This window comes from Epinephelus fuscoguttatus, linkage group LG13 (genome assembly GCF_011397635.1).
Source record: "Epinephelus fuscoguttatus linkage group LG13, E.fuscoguttatus.final_Chr_v1".
In the NCBI taxonomy this organism is placed as follows: Eukaryota; Metazoa; Chordata; class Actinopteri; order Perciformes; family Serranidae; genus Epinephelus; species Epinephelus fuscoguttatus.
Genome location: NC_064764.1, coordinates 12170440 through 12197720, shown reverse-complemented (window position 1 = coordinate 12197720; position 27281 = coordinate 12170440). Strand labels below are relative to the sequence as shown.

Below are 27281 nucleotides of genomic sequence, written 5' to 3'. Positions count from 1 at the left end.
GACTCGTCCTCCTCTGTCCATGGAGGCCTCTGTGTTGTCATAATGTGTCCTCAAGAAGACCCTGAAGCTGAGCTCCCATGTGTCATTCACTCTGCTCTCTGCCCTTCCTGTTGAGGGTAACAAGGGAAAATCCCAACAGCCATTAATGTAGTATCATTAAATCCCGTCTCTTTCTCTCTCCATATAGGTTTTCCATGCCAACACTGACGCCACTGAGGTGGTTCTCAATCGGATCCCACAGCCGGTCCTGGCTCGTTTCGTACGAATCCGACCTCAGACATGGAAGAACGGCATCGCCCTACGGTTCGAGCTCTACGGCTGTCAGATCACGGGTAAGAAAGATAAAGCGTCTTTTGTAGAGTTTCTCAGACTTTTTCTCCTCCTGGGACTCACCCTTGTGAAAACACGGTAGCGGTCCTGCCAGATTTTATACCAGTGATATACTGGCTTTTACACCGGGTCAGAAGGTGGGTCACAGCAAAAATAACTCCGTCAGAAAACATTTCCTGGAAAAGAACAAGCAAGCTAATGTACAGAGTCCTTTTTTTTTAGTCTTCATTTATATAACCTAATGATAAACAATTCAGTAATTTGTCCATCCATCAATCCATCCCATGCTTCTATTCATACTTTCCTCCCCGTCCTCGCATCAATTTCTCTGTCTTTCACACGCACACAACACACCCACTCTCATGTGCACTCACACTCTTGCCCTCGCTCTTTCATATACATATCCTCCCTCTCTGGCTCCCACTCACACCTCGCACACACACGCACAAAAAGAAACACACTCAGTCCTAATAGAATAATACTAGAGTGTGATGTGTGGGTGATAACATCAGAGAGTAACAGGCTCTCAGCTTTCATCTGCAGCCCTGGCAAACAAACACAATTTCAACCAGCATAATCAGCTCAATACTATAAATAGATAAAACTTAATTAGACTGTCTGTGTTTGTGTGTGTGTGTGTGTGTGTGTGTGTGTTATAGAAATGGTAAAAGAGAGAGAGTTTCAATCCATTTTAGTGCGTGTGTGTGTGTCCCAGCTCCACTGTATCATTATTGGGTTAGAGCCTCTCTCTGCTGCCATCGTAGTGGCCATTGAGAGGGACAGATATGCTCTTATCTAGGAGGGCTATTTCAGCACCCACACAAATCACAATCACACCCAAACAATATGATACTGCTTGTGTGTGTTCCCGTGTGTTGTGTTTGTGTGATAGAAAGGGGGAGAGAGAGAGAGGAAGAGAGAGAAAGCAGGCAAAGAGACAGGGATGTGGCATAGGTATCTTTGCCTGTGTTCTTTTCCACCAATAGCCTATTTTTTACCCTATTTTAACACCCGAAATTGCATTATATATCACCCTCTCACTAAACTCTCAGCAGTGAGGAGCCATTCAACACATCTTCTGGCCGTTCCTGTTTCACCGTGTATCACCAATCTCTGCTGCCTTGTAATGTCTGCAATCCATCAGTGGCCTGAGGAAAACACTGACTTTATATGCAAAACCGTGACAGTTTCCAACTACTGTGTCTTTTGCTGGAGAAGGATGACAGAATGTGTTGCTTTGGAGTAAAGACACGCTGTTCTATAACCTGCATAGAAAACTTTATAACCAAACACATCCCCTAATAGCTATGCGGTATCTTCTCTTTCCCTGCACGCAGACATATTGACAAGCACACAGCTGAACACACTGCCGGGGGGGTGTGATAAAGCCCTACACAGGCCTATAAAGGCAGACATAAAGCAGTCAGTCAGTGACATGTCATTAACTTAAATCACACTTTTATGCCTCTGCCTACTTTTTTCTCACTTTCTACCTATCCCTCTTTGACGTCCCTCTGTTTTTTCTTCCCTCTTATTCTGCTTCTACTCCTCTGTCCTTCTATTGCCTTTGCTAACAGCCTCCATCCCCACTTTTCTCTCATTTTCTCCTCCCTATCCCTTCCCTTAAATCTCCCCCTGTCCCTGCCTCTTTCAACTCTCCGCTCCTCCATCCCTCCTTCCTTAATCTTATTTTATTTTAGCCCTGCAGCACCTATCAATCATTTATTTTTAGCACCTTTATCATTTTTCTCACCAGGCTTATGTAGCGTGCGTGTTTGCAAAGCTATATATGTGTGTATGTGCGAGTGTATCGGCTAGGTAGAGCCTCAATGGTGTACTTTACAGCTTTTGTAAGACCCTGTTATCAGGAAAAAGCACAGTGGGAGTGTGTGTGGGCTAAACATCAGAGCATGTGCGAGTGAAAGTGTGTTCCAACCAGTGTGTGAGAAACCTTGTCTGTTCAATGTCTATGTGCTGGTGCCTGCATCACTTTGTGTGTGTGTCTATGTATGTATATGTGTGTAAGAGCTTTAAGGGCTCTCATGCTGGTGTGTGATATCTCGCTATTTCTGCCTCTGTGATCTCCAGAGATGATATTCTCATCGACTCCCACCGCACTCCTGTTTTTTTTTTTTATATATATATTTTTAAAAAAAAGTCCTGCTGGAGTGCAGCTGCTTGAATAGACAGATACAAAAATAAGAAACATTAAGTGCAATAACAGAATTTTCTTCTGGCTAATCAGTTTTCATGTTTTTTTATAGAGCTCGAGGGAGCTCATCTAGCATGGCTTGGCTGTTGTTGTTTATTGTTGATTCATTATTTACTATAGTGAGGCGCGTTTGCAGACGTCACGGCATTAAACATTCATCTCCATGTAGACCCGAAGAATGTCACCATCAATCACCATCACCCTTCACTGTCAATCTGCCTCTCCCCTTCTCTCTCTCTTTTCACCAGCATCTCTCGTCATCCCTCTCGCCCTCTCCATTCACTTCTTCTCTCTACCTTCTATCTTTCTATTTGACCTTTTGTCTATCTCTTTATCTCCTGCTTGTCCTTTAACTCCTCTTCCTCGCCTTTTATCCTGCTTCTTCTTCCTCTCTTCCCTCCTCACACCCTCTCTTCTTTTATCCCCATTTTTTCGCACTGGCTCCATTTTCAAATAGAAGTGGTCACCTTGTTTTTGTCTCCTCTCTTTTTTTGTCATCATTCGGAGCAATAACGTATTCTGATGCTTGTTAGACTAAAACACATTTGTCAGTATAATAAACAGCATCCCTTTGATCTGCAACATGCTCTCATTTAGTTCTTCCATTTGGGAGTTCTCTGGCTCAATTCCCTGAGAAGAATCCCCTTTGGAAGCTCGGTTAAAGTTATGCATCAACTTTGCAGCGGCAGAGAGGAAAAATAATGAAATGGGTTGATGGAGAGCAGCGGAGTGCAGCGCTTTAACAATTCACATCACAATCACACAAGAGTTTTGCTCTAAGGTGAGATCAAACGGTGATATTAAATTATTCCTGACCTTAAAGTCACATTGATTCATGAAGGGTTTTTAAATTAGAAGTTGTTTAGCAATGCAGCAGCCTCATGTAGTCAGAGTGGATTTAGAGAACAGAAAATCCAATAGACTTTAAAGGATGATGATAATAATGGCATGTATATGCCCGTTTACTTCCATCCCTCATGAGCATTTCCAAAGCAGTTTTTCGACTGACTATCTACCTTCCCAGCAGCATCTAATTTCATTACATATTTTCATTTCACAGGCTTGAGATATAAAATCCGCCACAGTAAACATATGGTTAACTGTTTTTGTCAATTTTATTTTATTACTGTGCGGTAATGCAGTTGCATGCAGACACCATTTCGAAAAACTGTGTGTTGTTGGTTCACTGAGGAAAGCTCCAACATTGATCCGAATACAAGAAAATGACCAATTCATATATTCTTGTCAAGTGTTCTCATCCTGTGGGCTTGCTTCTCAGATGACACATGAATCCAGTGTATTTTGGCAACTAGTTGTCCAATCCTGGATGCTGTACTGATCTTTGAAAGATTAAGAGAGAGGAAGGTTTTCACACTCTGCTTTGAATGGCATTACTGTGCAGTGGTTATATTCTTTGAAAAACATGCTTTTTTCATGCTTTAGACAACAAGTATTCCATTCTCTCTCTGTCTCATGTTCAGATGCACCCTGCTCAGAGCTGCAAGGCATGTTGTCTGGGCTGCTACCCGACTCCCAGATCTCTGCGTCATCCATGAGAGACATCCACGGCTCCATGGGGGCAGCCAGGCTGGTGGCCAGTCGCTCGGGCTGGTTTCCCAACCCAACGCAGCCCATAGCTGGAGAAGAGTGGCTACAGGTACATCACCATGACCTTATGAGTGATATTATTTTTTACAGTATATGTAGAAGCGGTTGCTTGTTTTCCAATACAATAGACTATAGCTGGAGATGAGGGGCTGCAGGTGGGGTTCATTTTACTGCATCAGACAGTAAATGTTGCTGGTAATATGGTTCTTCTCCATATTCCTTGTGGTGAAGTGTCTGGAACTAAATTGTGTAAAAATGTGTCATCTCATAAATACAATGAGAAATATAATAAACCCAAAACAGTCACCATCATTTGCTACAACATCTGCGATAGCAACATCTGAAACAAAATCACTGGAGATTACATCCTCAACAAATGAATATACTTAAACCCATTTGGGGGAAAAGGGTACAATAGAAATGCAAAAGGAACCTGGATCTTCAGAAGGACCTAGTCTGCTTTTCCTTATTTTCCGTCATACATGTAATGTTAGTTTCAGATGTTCATATTAAACATGGCCAGAGTTTCAAAACATAAGGTAATTGTGTGTAAAAGTAATCCTTGCGAACAAATACCTCAGGTTGCAGACCATTCTGAATACTCTATTTGCAATTTTTTTTCTACTTTCAAAAAAAGCTGACGTCAGATTGTGACGCTACTGCAAGTTTTTACATTAAATACACTGCATTAAGCTATATGCGAACATCAGGAAAACCTGTAATCTTGGATACCAATGTTCTTAATTTCACCCCGATTTGGGATCTTATTCCTGTTGGAACATGACCGGTTGAATTTAGAAGCTTTTATGTGTGATTTTTCACGCTAGAAAGTATCGCTATTCTCCAATACAGTTATTCCTTTGGGTGCAATGACAGTGCAGAGACACTGAGATATGAAAGACCCGGAAATGCTGACCAATCAGAGCAGACTGGGCTTTTTTGGGAGGGGGACTAAAAGAGACAGGCACTAAAACAGACAGACCTCAGACAGATGGTGAATAGGGGTGTTCCAGCACAGACAGTTTGAGGAAAATACAGTGTTTTTGATCATTAAAGCATGTAAACATGTCCTAGTAGACACCTAATTATAAGTATGGATCTGAAAATTTGCGTAATAGGCCCTCTTTAACTCAACTTGTGAAAAGTTGTGCAATGGAAAATAGGGACGCACCGATCCAATATCTGGATCGATATTGGCCCCAGCATCATCAAAATAGATGGATCGGGTATCCAAAAATGCAACCTATACCTGAGGCGATCCTTTCCTTTTAAATCTCTTGCCACACAAGCTACCTCATGGAGCGAAGGAGAGAATCTGCTGTGTGGAGATATTTCACACTGAACACTCCAACTAGCCCAACGGCAGTTTGTAATGTCTGCAAAGTGAATGTTGCTAGGGGTGGTGGTAGTACCGCCAAGTATAATACTACCAATTATATATAATATATACAATAAAGCATCTACAAAAACATCACCAAACGGAGCACCAAGAGTTCCAGCAGTTGAGCAGGTCGAAAGGAGCAGGAGGTTATACTACACAACAATTAATGTTAGCAGATGCGCTGCAAAGAAGAGAGAAATTCCGCAGCAATAGCGCAAAAGCTGTGAAAATTTCCGAGAAAGTGCTGGAGTACATCGTTTTGGATGGACAACCAATGACGGTTGTTGAAAACGTGGGCTTCCAACGTTTACTGGATCACTTGGAGCCACGGTGCAATTTGCCATCACACAAATATTTTTCCGAGACCACACTGTCAGAAATATACGAGAAAGTGAGCAAACACTTGTCTCAACAGTTACAAGACGTAAATGTAGGTTAATCTGTTTCATCTAGTTTCATTTTATCTTAGGAAAGAACTGTGTAGTCATCAGTGCCTGATGCCTCTAGTCTTTTCTGTTCTACATGTAAAGGTATATAGCTTTTTAGGTCAACCATGGTATCGGATCATAATCGGCTGATACTCAAAGCCATAGCATCGAAACGGAAAAAGCTGGATCAGTGCATCTCTAATGGAAAACCAGTATTTATGAACTGTGAAGGCTATAGGGAAAGTTAGAGTGGTCACAGTATGCAGGGGATCTGGAAAGAACCAGGTTTCTGTGGTGCAGACAGTGAGCTAACATGTTTGTCTGTTTCAGGCGGACCTCGGCATGCCCAAGATGGTGCGTGGCATTATCACCCAGGGTGCAAGAGGGCTGGAGGGCAGCACCAGTGCTGAGAACAGAGCATTCGTCAGGAAGTACAAACTGGCTCACAGCTTGACTGGCAAAGACTGGACTTACATCACCGACAGCAAGACTGGGTTTGCGAAGGTAAATGAGGGGAACTTTCTCTGACACATACATATGTACTCTGCTCTCTCCGATTGTGGCTGTCAGTTCTCCCTCATTTGTAGTTTATTTATAGCTGTCTTTCAACTCAATCCCTCTTTGCTTTCCCTCTGTCTCCTTCTCTTTCTTCCCCTCTCTGTCTCTCTCTCTTTCGGCTTTGTCATTTTCAGGAAAAAAAGCCATTTTATTACAGCCTCAGCTCTGATAATAATTCAATTTAATCACCTCACTCCTCATTCTCCCTGCTTCTGTCTTTGCCTCTCTCTCTACAGTAAGTCCTCTGTGCTCTCCCTCTCTCTGCTTTTCTCTGTGTCTCAGCCTCCTGCTCACTCATCCTCTATTTGTCTCTCATGGGTGTTAATTAAAAATGTCTTTCCTGCATCACCACTCAACACTGCTTGCAGTCTAACGCACTGTGAGACAGGGCACTTTAAACTCTGTTCTCCTTTCTGAGACTCTGTCTTAAAACGCTTTAATAGTACTACTGAGTGCCAGGCTTTTCTCCTGATGCTAAAATCCTGTTCCCTCTCATCTGCCTGTCTTTTTAAATGAGCATCCTGGGAAATTCATCATACGTTTTTTAAAATTCAAGAAATGGGGAAGACAGGAGATACAATTCAATTAATGAAACCAATATTACAACTTTCACAGCCCACATTTTTTGGAAGGATCGCTGCAGTCTAGTCGGTTTTCAGCTTGTAATAAATCTTGTGTTTTTGCCAGAGGCTGCTGCAAGCCGCCTCAAAAAAATTACTCGAAAATCAAAGGAAACACAGCCTCTGTTGTTATTTTTGTGACACATGTCGTACTGTGCTTGGAAACAATGGTGATTAGGAGTGTTATACGACTCTGGAAAGACAGGCTCATGATTTTGCTATTGTTTTTCAATGAGACGTGAACAGTGGAGTGGCGAAATGACAAAATTAACTACCTCTGCAGCGTTTACTGTACGTCTTTCTCCATTGTTTCAAGGATACTCATCCTCAATGCTGTCTTCACCGCAGAACAATGTATCTGTGCACTCACTCTGACAGATGCCAGAAATATCAAACAAACATGGAGTAAAGCCTATCACTCATCTTGTTGTATCTAAGACACGTCTCAGACAGCTTTGGCTTTAACACAAACTCTTGGACAAGCAGTGATACTTGTAACACATTCTCCTTTAAAGCACAGCAGGATCTTACTGTGTTGTGCTACTGTCAAAAGAGCAGCTGTCATCAGTGGAGCAGGCTACAGAGCATTGCTGTATTTTCACATTGAGTGTATTGATCTTAGGAATGTCAAAATTGGCAGGAAAACATCTTTTATACTGGAGGGGAGATGTTTTATCCTTACTCGTGCCTTGTTGTGAAGTGAAAATAGGAAAGCACTCTGAAATAGCTCTCTACTCACTAACAACATCACTATCAACATGCCTTTGCCTCCCTCCTCTCAGATCTTTGAGGGAAACAGCCATTATGATACTCCAGAGGTCCGGAGGTTCGAGGAGATAGTGGCCCAGTACATCAGGGTCTTTCCAGAGAGGTGGTCGCCTGCTGGGATCGGCATGAGGATGGAGGTTCTCGGCTGCGACCTGCCAGGTAAGAACACACGAGATAACAGTAGTGCATTGTCAGACTAAGGGGATGAAAAAAATGAAGCCAATGTAAAAGCGCTTAAAGACTGCAGTTTCTCGAATGGTCACTAGAGGCTGGCTCCAAAAGTGAGTCAATCCCTATTGACACCCATGTTAAAATACCTAACTTTGCAGCAGAAATAAACATGATTACAACCTGGTACAGAAAAACGGTTTGGGTATCTGAAGCAAATTTCTTCATTTATGACAAGTATACGGTGGTGGATTTTTGGAGGCTTAGAGTTACTTATAATTAAGGGTGTGGCAAGACAGTCTACCAGTCAGGTCCACCCCTCACTCCTCCACAGGTACACATACACAGATCAATCACAAACACAAGCTTACAGGAATATATATTTGTTTTCATGATGCATACAAATGCAAGCACATAAATACATGCATACAACACTAATTCACAGTCAGTGGTTTACGACTAGCACAAAAATGACCACACAGCCTCGGAGAAAAAACAATTAAGACAAATTGTACATTATTATAATTATTATGATACTTCTGCATGTATATGTATGTTACATGATCCATAAACATAATCACAAACAAAACAGTAGTGACTTAAACGTGCTGCGAAAATCACACCATTAATCTCTTTGACATCTGTAATAAGTGTGTATTGTGTGCATGAGTGGATGTGTGTTTGTGAGGATTTAGAATGTGTATAGGTGCTGTCTTGTGCATTTTAATCCACCATTGTGTGTGTGTGTGTGTGTGTGTGTGGGGGGGGGGGGGGGGGGGGGGTTATCACTGTTTATGTATGTAGTGTATAGTAAATGTATATATGAGTACTTGACTCTGTGTGTGTGTGTGTGTGTGTGTGTGTGTGTGTGTGTGTGTGTACTGCATTGTGGTTGAAGTTAATCATCTTGCCCTATAGGAGGTATTGCAGCATGTCTGGACAGGGATTAACATGTCTAGGTCATGGGACTTTCACTAATAGTGGCCAGCTGTGTAGTCACACTATATTGTGTTCACAGCCTATTATGCTACTAACATGTAGTGAGTGTGTAGTGACGGATTAGATGCAGTACATGGTCTGCTGAATATTGGTATTTATGATCAATCCATGATCTACTCGAGGATTTGTGTAAACATTGTGTAAAATGAGTGATGATTTAGTGTAAAGAGTGATGGATGCAGACCATTAGTCTATATGTTTCTTTACTGAGCTGTGTAAGCACCATTTATTACAATGTGTTACTGTTGAATGGCGCTTGTTAGCAGTGGCAAGCAAATTATCCTCAGCTGCACGATAACTTCAATAATAAAGCAGGCCATTGTATAAATCTCCCCACATTTATTACTTAGCAGTAATGATGTGCTACATAAATTTGGCAGCAATGTATTTTTCTTAATATCCTATGTTATGAAGAAATCAGAGCCCAGTTTCAGTCTCAATAATGGTACACCTAAAAACAGTAAATGTACTCTGGTCAAATGTTTCTTAATCAGACCTCAGTGCTTTGTTCGTAAATGGCCTGTTAAAGGTGCTACTGTTATGGCCTACCTCCTTCTCCTCTCCTCTCCTCTCCTCTCCTCTTTTCCTTTCCTTTCTTTTCCTTTCCTCTCCTCCCCTCCTCTCTGTCCTTTCCTTCCTTCTTCTGTCCTCTCCCCTCCGTGCTTTCTCTCTTCTCTTTTCCTTTCCTTACTTTTGCTCTCCTCCCTTCCTCTCCTGTCTTCTCCTGTCTTTTTTCCTTTTGTCTCCTTCCCTCCTTTCCTTTCCTTTCCTTTCCTTTCCTTTCCTTTCCTCTCCTCTCCTCTCCTCTCTCTCCTTCATGTGCCATCAGATCTTACTGCTTTAGTCATTTTGTGACAAGTGAGAGGTGAAGACAAGAACAGGAAACGACACGTACCTGTTCCCAGTGGATGCAAAGTGGGCTGTTGGCAGCAACTGATGGCCTGCTGTTGGAAATCTGAATATCTGAACATTGTGTGTGTGTGTGTGTGTGTGTGTGTGTGTGTGTGTGTGTGTGTGAGAGAGAGAGAGAGAGAAAAAGAGAGAGGAACAATATATCCTAGATGTGTCAGGAGTTTGTGAAGATGGGGAAAGAAGGGACATCCTCTGCTGTTAACACAGGTTTTAACAAGTTACCACAACTGCATTAAAAATGTAATTCAGGCATAGCACAATTATAACATCAATAAAAAGTGATTAAAATCAACAGTTTACCTCAGGGAAGGATTTTACTCTGTTGTAGTGCGTACTGTGATTACCACCGAGATAACATGGAGGTTATCTATATTAATTCATCTCCTAGAGAGATAAAGCTCTTCAGGGGAAAACTGAAAATGTAGCCAAATTTTAGCAACACATTTCATCCATTATCAGTCAGTGTGAAATTATCGCTTTGCTTGATTGAAAGGAGAACAGGCCTATGCTGTATAATTTGAACATATAGTTCTTTTACATCTGAATACATCTTTTTTACAGTTTGTCCGATAGCTTTGCATATGACATCATACATTGGTGCGCTTTCCAGATGAAGGGCAGGCAATTGGAGGCAAAGATGGTAGAAAATTGTAGCTAAAGTTTGCTAATGTTAGCTAGTAACATTAGCCTGACAGCATTACGTCCATGAGAACTGAGATTATACTCAGGCACATTTACTCACCGGGCAAAAACAAGATGGCAGTTGTTTCAGTTGCACACCCAACAGCACACAAAATAGTGATAGTCCACTAGACTCTTGTATGCTGTCATCGGCTTGTAGTGTAATCTTTGTAATGTCAGGAGGCCTGCAGGATGAGGTCATTTGTAACAATAACGGTGTCCACACTGACCAAACCAAGTTCCAGTTATGTGAAAAAATCCCTTTCCTTTTCTTTGTATGGATCACATCTAATATGAGTTTCAATTTTCTGATGATACCTGCTGCCTGCAGGTTCGTCCAGCCCTTTTATGTAGTCACTTTCCTCTATATCCAGTTTATGCAGTATATGGATTTATCACTTCCTGCCCTCCATCTGAATTTGCATGTCATGAAAGTCATATGATTGCAGACAAGCTATTACACTTTTTAGCTCTACTTTCACTCCTCCCGCAGTTAACAGCATCCATAATGAGAGCATATTAGAAGGGGCATGTTTAGATATAGTTTTCTTTTTCCTGAGATTTTTTTGTCAGGTGACTGTAAAGTGTAAAACATGCACTGAAACCTCTGGCTCATCAAAGTGACAGCTAAACCTTGACACAAAAATCAGGGCTTTGGACTCATTATATTGCTTGCACACATTATATATCATGAATGGCAGCAAATGATTTCTCTCTATTGGAGATTAATGCATCCTAAATGTCCAATCGTGCTAACTGCAACCTATGTGATTGCACCGACCATGTTTTATCCTGCCCATACACATCGCTTGTTATTGTGCCTAATGACATCATGCACATCATATCTGCGGCCATCATCTCCATGATCACAGTACAGATCAACCTCTTGGCTATTGCAGTTTCAGTGATTGTCTGCTGGTCTGGCTCACTATGCCTGTGTGCCAGATGTCTGCCTTCTGGATGTAATCCGTGCACGATAACTGTTCATTCCCACTTTGCACCACGGCAACTGCTCCTGCTGCCATCCCTAAATACCACACACACATACACACACACACTCACACACACTTAGATGATACAGCATCTTAGTGGCTTAGTGCAAGTTGATTTTGTGAAATTTCACTTTGTCTGTTTTTTAATTGTCTCCACGTTAAGTGACGTTATATAACAACACGGAAAAACACATGATCTCACTAGTCGTGCAGCCGCAATCATTTTTGCTTGTGCTATAAATGAAAACAACAAAACAGAAAACACATTTCACTAAAGACAAAAAAGTCTTTGTTTCTCTTCTGGCTTGTGCGCTGTACGGGTGCGTGTGTGTGTGTGTGTGTGTGTGTGTGTGTGTGTGTTTGTGTGCTTGAGTTGTAATGGGAGATAAAATATTCAACAGAGTGCATCAGCTTCAGTCCACTGAACACAGCTGTTTACACATAAGTCACAAGCATAAAAACACACACACTTTCAACTCTAGTGGCCCTCTCCTATAAATTCAGATGCACACACATATACACACATGCACACATCTGTACACACACACACAGGGCTACAGATAGGAAGTAAGATATATATAAGTCATACAGGAAAAGGCCCAACAGCACCTTTCCATCCACGTTGAATGAGGAGAAATCCTATGAGGTAGTCTTCCTTCCTCTGTCTAAGACTTTCCATTTCTCTCAATAGGCTGCATTTAAAATCATTCAAGACCTGATTCTGATCCTTCCTCCTAGAATTAGACTAGAATTGTAGGAGTTACCTTTTTTCCCCAGACCTTCAGCGTACAGTCAAGCCACAACCCCGCCTGTCTTCAAGCTGTGCAGGAAGTAAAGGAGTGAATTAATGAATTGATGAATAAATAAAAGGAGACATCAGCAGTGTAAGGCAATCACATGTTCACTGACACGCTCACAAACACACACACACACACACACACACTCAACACGCAGGCCAGCCTGCAGTGGATGCAGCAATCAGAGTGGCTTTTCCATTATTCAGTATTTGGTTTCAGACCAGTGTTTCTGGTTGACATAAATAACAAACCTGGACCCGTTTAAAATGTTTGACATCATATAATTTACGCCTGCATTTAGCATTCCAAATTGCCCATCTAGTGTCACAGCTTACATCATTTACTGAAAATAAGACATGCATCCTTGTCCACCCATTCACAGTGTCCAAAAGTGTGATGTGCTGTATGTGTGTGTGTGTGTGTGGGCATGATGTTGTTTTGCTTAGAGGGAACTTCAGGTTCAGAACATTTTTAAATGCTTCAACATTCAAAAGCATTTTATTTTCCTCATACTGTCTGTGCTGGAACACCTATATTCACCCTTTGTCTGAGATGCTCCATTTAAACACCTGCCTCCTGAAGAGCCGCTTCTCAATAATCCCAATAAATGTAAAGTAGTGGCACTTTCTACCATTAAAAATCACCACTAAAAGCCTCTAAATTAAAATCTTCACAACCGGACATGTTCCAGCAGAAATATGATCTGAAATCTGACAGAAATGTCATAACATAGGCAACCAAGATTACATTGTTTCCTGATGTTAGCATGTAGCTACATGTAGCAGTGAACTTGCAGCCAGTCACTTTCTACTGTGAAAAATCACTAATCATCTTCTAAACCTAAATCTTCACAGGTGGACATGTTCCAGTAGGAATATGATCCAAAATCTGAGAGAAATTAACAAAATATGCAACCACGATTAGGCCCACATGTTTCTATGACGTTTGCATGCAGCTACATTTAGCAGTGTGTCCTATGTAAACACTTCCAGTAGCATGCCTGGAGCAGATGACCATATGAAGAAATCTGTCATAAGCTGATATTAGCTTTTCTTGAAAGCTGAAAACACAGCTGGAAACAGAATATTCAGAATGATCTGAAGTCTGAGGTCTTTTCTCACGGGTGTTACTTTTTCAGTGTTTACCTCATTATTTTACACTTCAGTCAGGTTTAATATGAACATCTGACATTGTAACATTATTTATATGACATAAAAATATGGAAGAGCATAATAGGTCCCCTTTAATAGACTAGTGTATTCATTGTTCAAAAGTAGAGACAAAGCCAGTCTGATACACTGCCAATCACAGACCTCATATCCTCTAAACATCAGCTTTAACAAACTCACAAAGAAATTGCTTTTCCATTACTGTCCCTGTATTGTTTTCGTATTTAAAATGAAGCGCATTGACCTGGCCTCGGGGCTGTAAAACAATTTCCTCACATGGGAGAGACAATCTCAGCACCCAATTACAATGAAGAAATCCGAAATTACGGATACAGGGTTCTTAGGGGGCGCACAATGATGTAGTTAAGCATCTCATTATTGCGGCGAACCCTCGGTGCAAAAACAGAAACAAAAGCCAGAATAATATTGCAGGACTCATTCTGTTCATTCACGCTAGGCAACATGTAATTTAGGTCTTGCAACCCCTGTCTATTGAATGTGAACTGAAAGCTGCCAGGCTGTCAGTTTTGTTCATGTTTTAAATGACTGAGCTATCAGAACATCTGCTATGCTCTCATCTCTTTCACTCCACACCTAGTTGTTGGCAGGCAGGCAGGCACATATGTACACACACACACACATACACACACACACACACACACACACACACCACCTGTTTGGCAACAAGACAAAGGTTTGTTCTTAGTTGTGTAAATACATGCTTAGGTTCCCATCTCCATTGAAAACTGCAGTGTTATGGGTGGGGTACAAGGGGGAAAATAACAGAGAGACACAAAAATACACAAACGGAGAGAGAAAACAGCTTTGTGTCCAGTGTCTCAGAGTGAATTCATTCATCTGCTGCTGGTGCTGCTCTTGGATCACGCATTCCTCACTTCAGGCGCAGCGTTCTGGGTGGACCTTACAGGCCTGGGCCCGCCCACATGTTCAACCAGCCCATCCTAAATGAGTGGGATCACATATATACAAATATTATCTTAACTTTAATCTTTAGTTATTAAAATTAACATTTAAATACACATTAAACTCTGTGTGAAGTCTGGACCAATCACAACAGGCCATTTTACACTGGCCCCTGTCAGTGGTTTAGAATGCAGATGCAGTCACTGTCTAATTTCAGAACTGCAAATGCATTTCCAATTGAGACTAGAAAACAATGTTGGCAAGATGGAAGGTAGAGCTGAAAATTCCTGCCTGACTTGATTGTCTCTGCATTGCCTTGAAAGCATGGACCATTTCTATTGAGACAAGCTTATGAACTGACAGTGCAGTGCACTGTTTTCTCTCTCTCGTTAAAAGTCAATCTAGTGTACCCCAGCCTGGACTCACTCCCAGGGAGTCAAAAACACTGCTTGGGCTGTGGCTCTGGGCATCAAATACAGTGGCACAATGCACCCTTTAGTGTGTGCTTCCAGCTAACTCCAATGTAAACCCATCCATGTCATTATAAGATCGGAGCAAAGGACAAAGTATAAGCAGAGAGAAAGTCAGCTTAGATCGGGTGGGAGAGGAGGTAGATGTGTTCAACAAGCACAGGACTTTTATCCAGGAGACATATATGAAACTAAAAGTCAGCGTTCAGTTATTTTGTCAGTCTTAGACATTGTAAGGCTGGAGGCTTCTGCCAAAGCATCAAAACATGATGAGCAGAGATGTGATCACATTGCTCAGCAAGCAGTTGATCTCTTGCAATCAGCTTGAACACATAATCATTCAGCCAGATCATCCAAACAAGATGGTAGTTCTTTAAACAGAATTAAAATGCCACCTCTCAAATGAATGATGTTCTGGTCTACACAATCCACAGAGAAAAGACATGATAGATAGGATATAGGATACTATGTTTCTTTTAAGCACAATTGGAGCAATATACTTGTGTGCTTCTAATACATATAAACTGTCATGAGTGAATAATGAGCTATTTTGGTACTGAAAATATTTTAGATCTGCATTTCATAATCACAGACACACTTATCGCCTCTCACAGTATGATATCAGTCATTTCTGTTTTAGTGAGACTACCAGTTGGAAACCGTCAAAGGAAAGCAAACAGTATTAAGTTCTGTAATTGAAAGGCCCAGCCAAAATTCCTTAAGTCCATCCAAAACTGAAATCCTGGCACCAGCCTGCCTCACTTGTCAAAAACCCCCAAAACACTACCAACCAGATTCTGACAGAAATTATGCTTCTTACCTCTGTGTTCCAACAAAACCACAATGATCAGCCCAATATTTGCACTACATTTGGAAGACTACACCATTCATAGCTGACGGCTTTTTTTTCCCCTTGTGAAGTGTGGCTAGTTACAGCAAAGTGGATGACCCTGTGACCGGCAGTGTGTCAGTCTGACTCTCTAGATGACATGGGGAAACACCTGTACTACTCCCAAACTACTCCCAGCGAGTCTTTGAACAAAACAGACAGTGGCCAGTTGTAGAGAAGAATTCGTTGTACTCGAGGAATCCCAGTGCGATTGTAGATTTTTATGAATGTGAACGTATGTTCTTGGAAAAGCCTTTTCACTTTTGTTTTAACTTACACTTTAATATGCAGGGCAAATGACAGCCAACAACCTTCGCTGTCTCTGTCGTCACAAGAAGATGATGTTGGACCCAGAAAACACACACAAACGCGCACACACACACTTCCATAATTACAGTGGCACCCAGGAGGAAACGTTGTTTTGAGTTCTTGTTCTAGAACATTGTAGAGGTGTTCCGCTGTTCCAGGTTTCCAGCCAGTCGTTCAGGTTTAGCCAAGTGTGTGTGTTTGTGTGTCTGCGTCTGTGTGTCTGTGTTTTCCTTGTCCAACATTGCTGATCGCTTTCACATGTGAGCCATGGCTCCAGTCCAGATGCTTTCATGTGATTGGTGGGATGTGTCCTTACTTACACCCACTCATCTTTCTTCTCTGCTCCTCCTTCTGCTGTCTCCTTCTCTGAGATTATGGCAATGTGATTGAAAAAACACAACATTTATCCATAATAATAACAGTCAAACTGAAAAATATATTTTAAGCATTTATTTGAGCTTATAGGTCCCAAACAAATGGTTGTATACTGGTTAATAGGTAATTGTATTACTATCCAAAGGGCAAGCAATGAAAATACAGATTATGTAATCATTACTAATAATCTTTGTTTAATTTTGTATGTTGTAGCTAAAGTTATTAAAATGTACTGGAAAACAGCACAACAAATTGCTGGGGTAGCAACAGAGTGACTTGTTTTGATTGTATATAAGAAATGACTTTGCGTGCAACAAGCTGCCTGCAACAAATTCCATTATTTCACTTCATAAAGTTACAGACCTGGCCCTGCCCTTCTATACCAGCATGTATAAACACATCTAAAGTGATGGAAAATAATGCTACAGAGGGAGGTAGAGTGTCCAAATGTTTGTGGCTTCTGCAGTATCCGATGCGTCTCCGCCCCTTCCACTCCCTCACCATCAGAAGAATTTAATCACTCACGTCTCCTGCCAAGGCTCCTGTAACAACCCCACCACACACACACACACACACACACACATCTCTCTCCTATGTCTTCACCTTCCTTTTCCCCCCTCACCTCATTAACCTCATGGATTTGTTTCCCTCTCTTCTTCTTGCTCTCACTTTTCTCTCATCATGTCTTCAGACACATCCTTCTTTTTTATTTCATCCCTAACCTATCCCAGCCTTTCAAATTCAAGGCAAACAAACCTGTTGCCAGAGCTATCTTTACTATATAGTTCTTCAATGCTAAAACTCTCCCACAAACAGTAAATGTTTCATAACTCCAGAAGCAGTCCAAACCACAGATCAGACATTGTACAATTTCCAAGCACGTGGGTGTAAAAATGGAAACTGACTCTGTTTTGAGTTCCTGAAGGGATAACTGTTTGGAGTTTTTACAGGACACCAACAGTATGTTCCCATGTGGTTGTCTCACTGACGAGGCAAAACACTTGGGCTCTTGAGAGACGAAGAAATCACTTGCCCGCCACTGCAGAAGGGTTCAACCCCGGCAGCACTTCTCCTGAGTTGGTCATATATGCTCCAAGAAACACAGCAGGCTGTACAGACAAAGATGTTCCACTGTCAAGTGCCTGAAAATCAAGCACACACCCAAAAAAGTTCTTAAGTTATTTTAAAACGTATACAATCATGCTCCGTTCACTTCAAGATGTCAGTAGAGTTTATCACTCCCCTCTCTTCCTTCTTGAGACATCACATATGGAAACACTCAGGAGTGGGCACTGGTTCTTTGTGGGTGCATGTGTGTTTATACGTGTCTGTCTGCAAAAATGCTTGTGTTTTTCCAATATAAATATTTGGGCCTGGCTCGCCACCTCTTTGTTGTATAATTCCCAGATATGCCTGCCTCCTGTTCTTTATTTCTTTATCAACCATCAATCCATCCATCTATCCATCCATCCATCCATCCAGCCAGCCATCCTTCTATCAACTAGAGGGTCATAGATCCACTGTTGTTTCCTCCTCTTGAATACTATCACCAGACAATACCAACCCATGTTATCAATAATGTCCGATGTTGGTGAATCCATAGGGATAACATTGGCTTTTAGATTTTCAGTAATGTTTAAGTGGGTCTGAGAACACCGTGAAAACAAGATAATACATCTCAAGTTTGTCCTGATACGATACAATAGATTTGATGTTCAGAGAAACACGCAGATGTTTGACCCAAATATGACATACAGTCTGTCAATCTACCTGTAAATTAAACTGGAAACAGCATTTCCAAGTGGTATTACTGTTGGCGCTGCCATTGCAAAGACAACCACATCGCTTTCCGTTTTCCTCAGAGCTTAGCAACTACCACAGTTTCCACAGTTACTTCAGTTGTTCCTACGTCCGCCATTTCCACTACTGCAGACAGTATCTCAGAGAAAAACGCGGGAGCTGACTCACTATAACCTTTAAATGTCTGGTATATTGAATAACCACAGCTGTCTGGTCAAGGATGAGGCATTAACGTGTTTCTAGGCTATTTACTGTCACCACACCAGTCAACACACTCCAATTTTCCACTTGTTGGTTCGTGTATGGTTTTATACAAAGGAAGAGATAAACCAACTAGTAGCAGATTAATTGACAGATAAATATGTTTACTTTAACATATATGACTTGACTATCACCTATTAGTATCAATGGAAAATATGAAATATTAAACACTGTTAGCCGGAACAGATAATAAACCACATAAATACTGCTAGAAAAGGTTTGGCACTTACAAATAGCTGCAGGCACAAACAACAGCAACAAGCAGCTTCTTAAAACTCCAAATGAACTGTCTCTTCAACAGAATAAACTGAGCAACTTAAAGTCCTTTCCCCTGCTCATTCACTGTCTCACAGGGCCACCTTAGAAATGCTCCAACGTGATTGGTAGTCACTGATAGGCTCTTGTTAGACCAACAGAGGCCAATGAGTAATCATCTCAGCATATTTAGAAACCTTTTCCACAGTAACTGCAAAGAACCTACATTGATACTCGTTGGTAAACGTGGATAGCTACTGATAGCTAGCAGGGAAAACAATAGGGCTATACTTTTCCTGGGGGTTTTTTGCACAGTGGTTTATGTGCTTCCTTTGTGCTGTAAATCCAGCCTTCGATCGTAACTGGTGGCAGACGGAATTACATATTGAAAGAGAGACTTGTGGGGAACCAATCTAAACACAGATGGTGTCATTATTCTCTCGTCATTACAATGTACAAATCAACATTTACTTCATGACGATAATTTAAAGCAGAAAAAACATGTCTATTTTCACTTTAATATTTCCAAATAGCACTGATTGAGTCTTGGAAATTGTTTAAGCCATATCCTTGTTAACACATTACCATTTGCTGATCTAGAAAGCTGTCTTTCCTTTCTCCAGAGCAGTTAATGGCATACTTAGCTTAATGGCTTTTGCCACACTTAAACTCATTTCCTTTGTAGCTGACTACTGTTCACTGATTTAGTTAGCCATTCACTGCCAGCAGCTTCTTTTTATCATTTCAGTTGTTGTCGCACTTAGCTTCACACTTAAGGCTACAATTGCAGTCACATACCTTGTGGTGCTTTGCTGCACAATGGACTAATGAGCAATTCACTGTCTGTAGCTTCCCGACATAAAAAGTGTCTTTGCTTCTAGTATCTCGACTGTGTAGAAGCATGGCTGTGCTTATTCAGCCACACTTTAAGCTCCATTATTGGTGGCTTTTTAACTACAGTCATGTGCCTGTTCTTATACCACCAATACATTTTACTGGGTTACAGAAATTCTCCTTTCCCCATCTACCAGGCATTAAAACTTGTGGTCCAGTGCAGCACTTACCGTAAAAAACAGATATTATTGGTAGCTTGCCGTACAATGGGCTAATTAGGCATTTAGTCTCGAAAGAGTTTCCTGCTGTAAAGAACTCATTTTCCCACCCACTCATCTACAGAAGAGGGAGCCATAATTAGTCCATCACTTTAAGCTAAGCATAAATCAAACCTGCACTTTTGGTTTTTAAGTACAGTTGTCTGATTTGCCATTCAGATCCATGGCGATGATTTTCATCCAAAAACACTCATGTTTTCCACCAGCGCGTCTCACTTGGTGTCATACGCTAACATTTGACAGCTTCATTCTGGGTAGTGCCGTAACTCAGATTTCACCTACTAGTTTCCAGCTTTCCTTTTGCTAAGAGCTCAGTTTCTGCTCCTTCCAAATGCATACACTTTTGCATTGCATATGAATGTGTTGAATTGATTTTTTCCCAAATTTGGATGTATAATGTTTGTAGTAATAATGTTTAAAGCATAGTATAACCTGCTATAGATAGTGCTGCTAGATACCGTTTTAACAGTAAGTCAAAGAAAATACAGTGGATGGAAAAAATGTCTTTATAAATGGAAATTCTACTTACAGTCAATAAACACTTAGAGCAGATGGGTTAACCTGTGGTAACATAGCTGATGGTTGTTAACTATAAGTGGACGTCCTTGTTATAAACAAGACGTATACACACACACACACACACACACACACACACACACTCGCACACAGAGAGAGTCTGCCATTCAGTCAGTCAATCACATAGTCATTAAGTAAAGGAAACCCCTACCCACACACACATCCACCATGTCACCAATAATTTGAGTATGGACGACATTTTCTCCTCCTCAGACACATACACACGCACACGTGCACACACACACTCACACACTGTGACAGTAGTCATTATTTAGGCTGACAGAGGTAGATTTATACCCAGAGCTCTTTCCATAATTGAACAGTTTTCGTCTCTCTGTTTCCGCCTCACCCTGCTCAGTCAGCAGCTTTACAATGAGCCCTTGGTCCTATGACAGTGTGTGTGCGTGCGCGTGTGCGTGCATATGGTTAACCAAACCTAACACCTTCTGTTTCTTAGTTTGAGGTGTGTGTGTGTGTGTATGGGAGAGAAAGAGACAGAGTCATGGCAGGTTGCTGTAACTCAGTGGTGTTCCGGATGACCCATCTGCAGAATACAGATGTAAAGATTGGTGTTTCTTTTACATCCCTGTTTGAATCCTTATGTTTAAAACATAACTGACTGCGTTATCATCCTCACTTTTCCCACACAATTACCTAAACACACTTTAGCCTTACACATTCAGCAGATAACAGAAAAGTTTTCCTGCACAAGCAAGTTAAAAATGACTTGCTGCATAATAATACAGTAAGAAATTTGAGATTAGTTTAATTATAAAGCAATGTATTCATATGAGTTTACTGACCTTTACAGTGGCTACAGAGATGGATAGAAATAAGAAGGGGAAGGAAGATGATGAAGAGGGTGTGGAAAGGGAGAAATAACAGGAGACGAGACGACAGACAGAAGGCAAAATTGGATTAGACGGGTGGAGGGAAGATGGAGTTAGAAATGGGAGGCTGACAGGAGCTGTGTGTGGTCACTAATTAGGAAAATGGTGGTGAGAGGTTGAAAGGGTTGTGTTCCCTTCTCCATGACTCTCTTTCTCCCTCTCTCCCTATGTGTCTCTCTCCCTCTCTCATCTCCATTCCTGCCTCCCTCCCCTCCATATGGGGGGCTAATTACAGTGGTAAAGGGCACCAAATTAAAACAGCTTAATGTCAGCAGCTGGGAGCTACTTATCCAATGTTGATATCTAATTCTGTGTATGAACGTGTGTGTGTGTGTGTATGTGTTGTGTGTGTCTGGACGGCAATATGAAGCCACTCTGTTTGGGCTTACATAATAATCCTGCATACTTTCACTGTGAGCAGACTGTGCTAACAACTTAATAAAGTTATGCACATACACAATACACATTAGGGATGCAGTGAACTCAAAGCTCTTATCTTTAGCTGGCAAAGATTAAGAGTTCACGCTAAATAAGACACACACATACATACAGATCACCAAGAGAGTCATGGAAACATCTAGAGCAACCAAACGAGCAGTAAATCAACAGTGGTCTCTGATTTACGGAGCTGGTGGTTAGAACGGACATAAAATAACACCAGCGAGAGTTACAGCACGGAGAGAAGCGCTGAAAGGTTGAGAGGAGAGCGAGAGATCGTAGGGAAAGAGCAAAAGAACGAGATGCAATCTTAACAAAGAGAGAGAAAGATCTGCGGACAGACGAAAGCAAAGGACGAGTGGAAATCAAAATATGCCTCAGGGAGAGATGACAGAAAGAGAGCGAGAGAAAGAGTTATGGAGAAGAAAATTGCGGTTGTGGTAAAACAGAAACAACATGAGATAGGGTTTCGCTTCTATGCCGGGGAGGCAGAAAAAATATAGAGATCGACTTTTGTGTGTGTGAGATAGCATATGTCCGTATGTGTGTGTGTGTGTGTGTGTGGAGAGAACTTTTTGTGGTGTTGATGGTGGTTTTGCACAGCCAAACTGAAACTGGTCAGATTTATTGTGACAAATGACAGAGAGAAGAGAGATGGGGGGGGGGGGGGGGTTGCCGAGCCCAATGACAGATGTAGGGAGGAGAGAAAAATGAAAGAGAGACTTTGAAATGAATGGCAGAAAATAAGAGAGAGAAAGAAGTCATTTCTAAGAATAATTTGGCGAGAGGGTTTGTGGCGTCAGCCCTGTGCCACACAAGCCAGACAATCTTATGTTCCCTTACGTCAACATATAGACTTTCTTTCACCAGTGTGTGAGTGTGTGTGAAAGGGAGCTGGTAAAGCATTCAGGGCCGTTTAAGGAGTCTTAACCAACAGTAGAAAACTGCTTATTAAGACCAGAAGGTCTTGGGGTTGCACCGACATACCCCACTGCTGACGTGTGTGTGCGCGTGCGGCTGCGTGTGGGTGCCTCTGTTTGATCTATCATACACTGGTCGCATGCTGCTGTGCACCAAGGTCAGTTTGAGTGCAGCATCTATCATCATAGCGTTTTTTTGTGTGTGTGTGTGTGTGTGTGTGTGCGTGCGTGCCAACCTGCAGTGGGTAGAATGCGCGGTGTGGCACAGTCTTCAGCTGAGTGCCAGCTCACTGCCTCAGCTCACTTTGTCACTGCCTGGATCATGACAAACTTCAGCCTTAATACACAGTCCTGGAAAACAGCAGTGAAGTGTGTACAAACATCATTAGTTAACGTATAATATCTTTATCTTGCTTTGCTCAAACATCACTGCTGCTGTGCTAAAATATTACTTTTTTCCAGTCTTAGGCGAAGCAGCAGAAGAACAAATTGTACATATTTAAAAGTCTACGTCCAGTGCTGTCTGTACTTATTAGACAGTGTGGGGCGGTTGGAAGTTAAACATAATTAAAGCAGCTTAACATAATGCTTGCATTGAATACAGTGTGATGTAATGCATGTGTTATGCGTTATCAGCATGCTAAAGTGGTAGCTGAGGATGACTGTTTAGAATTGCTTGGTGGGTTAAGCACAAGTGCCAGCCTCTGAGGCTGAAAAATGAAGCTGATGTGGAGGTGCCAGAAACTGCAGTCCCTCTAATGGCCACTTGAGGCTGGCTCCAAAAGCAAGTCAATCCCCATAGACACCCATGTTAAAATGCCTGACTTTAAAGCATAAATGAACAGGTTTACAGCCTGCTACAAAAAGCTATTGCTAATTTCCCAGTCAATAACAACTTTACAAAAGAGCAAATTTTTATATAACTCACCCATTTAAATTTTATTAAGGCTTCAAGTTACTCATAATTAAGGGCCACTTTGAGTGACAGGCTGTCTGCGAGAAGTCACCTCAGGTTGTCAGCATGGATGTATTAAGAGAACTGGATACCACATTGAAGGCGGGCCCTTGTAATTCCTGTGAGAGTACTCCATGGCGCATTTAGCCAAAATAGTTCAACTACAGTGTATAAAATGACCCGAATGATCTGGGGATAATTGGCACTACTTCCACACTGTGAAGCCCATGGAGCAAGCGCAATAGAGACTTATGGTAGCCAAGTGCCACCAAACAGCTTACTTCCATGGAGAAATGGCTAAGTTCTGGTTTAGCACTCTGCTACCTTCAGTGGGCATAAAATTATTTAACAGCGCAACTCTTCTAGACTTTCCAAATGTTATCTGATCGAACGGATCAGATCTTGATAGTGAAATGAATCATTTTGTGGGGGTTGTGATGGTCAAAAAAATATATCCACTGATTTAGAGACGTCTCTTTAGCCATGTAAGTCAAAGGAAAAAAGTATTTTGGGGCCGCAGGGCATCATGTGATGGTTTAATTTCACTGTTTGGCCACTACAGAACTTGGCTACGGAGGCCGGCGCACTTCCCGGGGGCCTGGTACTCTAGGTCTAGGTCAGATCCTACACAGCTCCACCCTCTCATCCAAATACGGTCATTACTTGCTCTGAAATCCAAGATCGCAATGGCCAAAATGCTAAACTTTAGGTTTCAAAACGGGAGTCAACAAACCAGTGGGTCATGTCACAATGGCTTGGTCCACTATTTTTGTACAGTCTATGGTTGGGCAGCATCCTGCCAGTGATAGCAACATGCTAGTTAGCTTGACATGTTGTTAGCTGTTTTTTGTTGGCTAGCATATCGCTAACTGATAATGATAGCTGTTGACTTGGGTGGGCCCCTGCAGGGCCAAACAATAGGTCTAAACACCATTTAACATGAATACAGAGCTTCCATAGGAAAGCTCAGCCAATTTCTCGCACATTTAACTGATCTGATATCTTCTGTGTCATCAGATTCTATTCTATTCTCATCTTAAGTGTTTTTTTTTTTCTCCTGTTGACAGAAACCACCACTGTACCTGACACCGCGACCCCCACCGTGCCCAGAGTGGAACAGACCACTGCTGCGATGAGACCCGGTAAACGCTCCCGCGCTTATTTCAAGCACACTCACTCACAGCATCGCCGCACTCACTCACCATGCAGATTTCCAGCAAGCAAACATGAATTAATTTTGTCTCTGTGTCTTGTCAACACACACTTGCACACACACTGGCGCTCTTAAGGTCAAACTCGTGATGTCATCATGCACCACAGGGCCTCTGGGCTTTGAAGTCTGTTAGATTCAAGAGTCCCACAGGAAGCTCTGTTTGAGTGAAAATAAGCTCTCACAGTCAGGATCTCACCTCCTCTCACACACACACACACACACACACACACACACATACTGAGAATATGATTTAATAGCTATAGGTCAGCAACTGTCAGAGAAGCAGCCTTACTGGGATAAATGTATCGTGATGCAGTTTAAAATGTTTGCTACATACTTGAATGCAGTGACTTCAACTGAATGTAGTTGAACACAGCATCAGCACTGCCAAGTTCATTTTATCATGCTTTACTTTCTCTATTCTTCATTGTCATGTAATTCTTTTTTATTCCCCACGCTTTCTTATTTATGTTCTTTTTCTCCTCTCATGTCTCTCCTTCTGATTTCTATCTACACCCACTTTACTGTACTACTTTCTTTCTTTCTGTGTCTCACCTTCTTTTATCCTCTCCACTCTCGTCTGTCAAGCCCATTCTCTCTTCACATAATCTCGCTTTTACTCTAATATTTGTATTCAGCATGATTTATTGAGATGTCATATTACATGAGCACTATTGCCAAAACATCTAAACACAATGGGAATCCCTCTCAAAGTGGTATCAAAATAAAGAGGAGCCAGCCATTATGGCATTAAGACTCATAAAAGGCTGAAAAGAAACTGAGAAAAAAAAAAAAGTTTAAATTCGATATGGTGCTAAAAGCACTCTGAAAGTGCTAACAACAAAAAAGGGAAGTTGATAATCAGTTATATTTACTGTTAGTCAAAGCAGATGCTCTCTCACACGTCTTTATTCACAATCTGTGTCTCTTTCACGCCCCGCAGCCACCACTCCATCGCTGTCAGCTGTGTGCGACTTCGAGCAGAGCTTGTGCGGCTGGTCGGCTGATCCCCAGTCAGGTGTTAGCTGGTCCCTGCACACAGCCAGCAGCAGTTCAACTGGACACGGCACACATGGAACAAGGCAGGACTTGGCGCTGGGATCAGACAGTGAGTACCGATCTGTTGGCAATTACATACATTTGCATTTTATAGCGAGACAGTTAAGTAATCTAGAAACATCATGGGAAATCTTTGTTGCTTTGTCCTAGAGTTTCAGATCAGTCACTCCCTAAATGATGTGTTATGATTATCGCAAATGGAGCAAGGGAGAGTTTAAAGTCTGTATTAGACACATGTTTTTCTGGATTGAAACAATATAGCATTTGAATCACTTCCTCTGCTGTTTCCAGCAATCACGTCCAAATAGCAAAACCAGAAAGACATGTACATATTTTTGTTGTGGAAGCCAGCTTGACAACAAGCATTTAAAGGCACACTCCACCTATTTTCCACCACCAGCAATACATTGCACTTAACACTTCATTTCTGCTGCAGCAATGTAGGAAGGTCTACAGCAATTGTATAACTGTTTAGTGCTGTTATAAATAAGTACTAATATTAATTCATTTTATAATATTACAAAGAAATTAGTTATTTCACATACAAAGAAACCTAGCCCAGTTTTTTTCTCATTCTGAATTTATTCTCACATAAATCGGAAAACTTTCAGGTATCCAATTATTCCGATCTTTAAACTACTTGCTACTCTACATCAAAATTAATTTTCACCACACTGAAGCTATTCCCAGAGAAATGTAGCAAGCTAAACTATGAGGAAATAGCAAAAGTAGCTCGATACTTGCAAAGATACTTTGACTTTTTTACTTTATGTCAAATCAGCATTTTCTCAGTAATACGAAACAATGTCTGCCAAACAAATAGGCAGGCAAAAAAATGCAGTTGATCTGTTTATTATAAAACAACAGACTTAAATTAAAATTTTCTTCTTTTTTTTGAAGACTTTGTGAAATTTGAACATGTCCTCCAATAACATGACATCATCAGTCGGCCTATTGCTCTCCTCTTCTACTTAATGCATTTCTCTGTCTTGGCCTCTGTCTCCCGAGCTCTTTTCTTGGCCCTTGTTGTGTCTATTTCTTTAATGTCCACTGCAAATCCAGTAAATATACACATTCAATGGGCAAGACACATTAGAGATGAGTCAAGGAGTGCAATGTGGTCAATCAGAGGCAGAGTAGGGCTGGTCTTGCCAAAAAACAAGCCAATAGCAAAGCAGCAGGCAGAACAAACTGAAGGATTAGTATGTGCTG

The 27281-nt window shown here is 41.5% G+C and overlaps 1 protein-coding gene across 3 annotated transcripts in view; it reads left to right on the top strand.

The window, feature by feature from the left end:
• The window catches only part of LOC125899765 (neuropilin-2-like), a 119759-nt gene that overhangs the window by 64909 nt on the left and 27569 nt on the right, over positions 1–27281 (top strand). For all 3 annotated transcript variants that reach the window (XM_049594284.1, XM_049594282.1, XM_049594283.1), the window contains exons 8-13: positions 188–332; positions 4024–4199; positions 6290–6463; positions 7920–8064; positions 24865–24939; positions 25954–26118. In XM_049594284.1, the coding sequence (XP_049450241.1) occupies positions 188–332; positions 4024–4199; positions 6290–6463; positions 7920–8064; positions 24865–24939; positions 25954–26118 (880 nt within the window). The remainder of the gene's footprint in view (positions 1–187; positions 333–4023; positions 4200–6289; positions 6464–7919; positions 8065–24864; positions 24940–25953; positions 26119–27281) is intronic.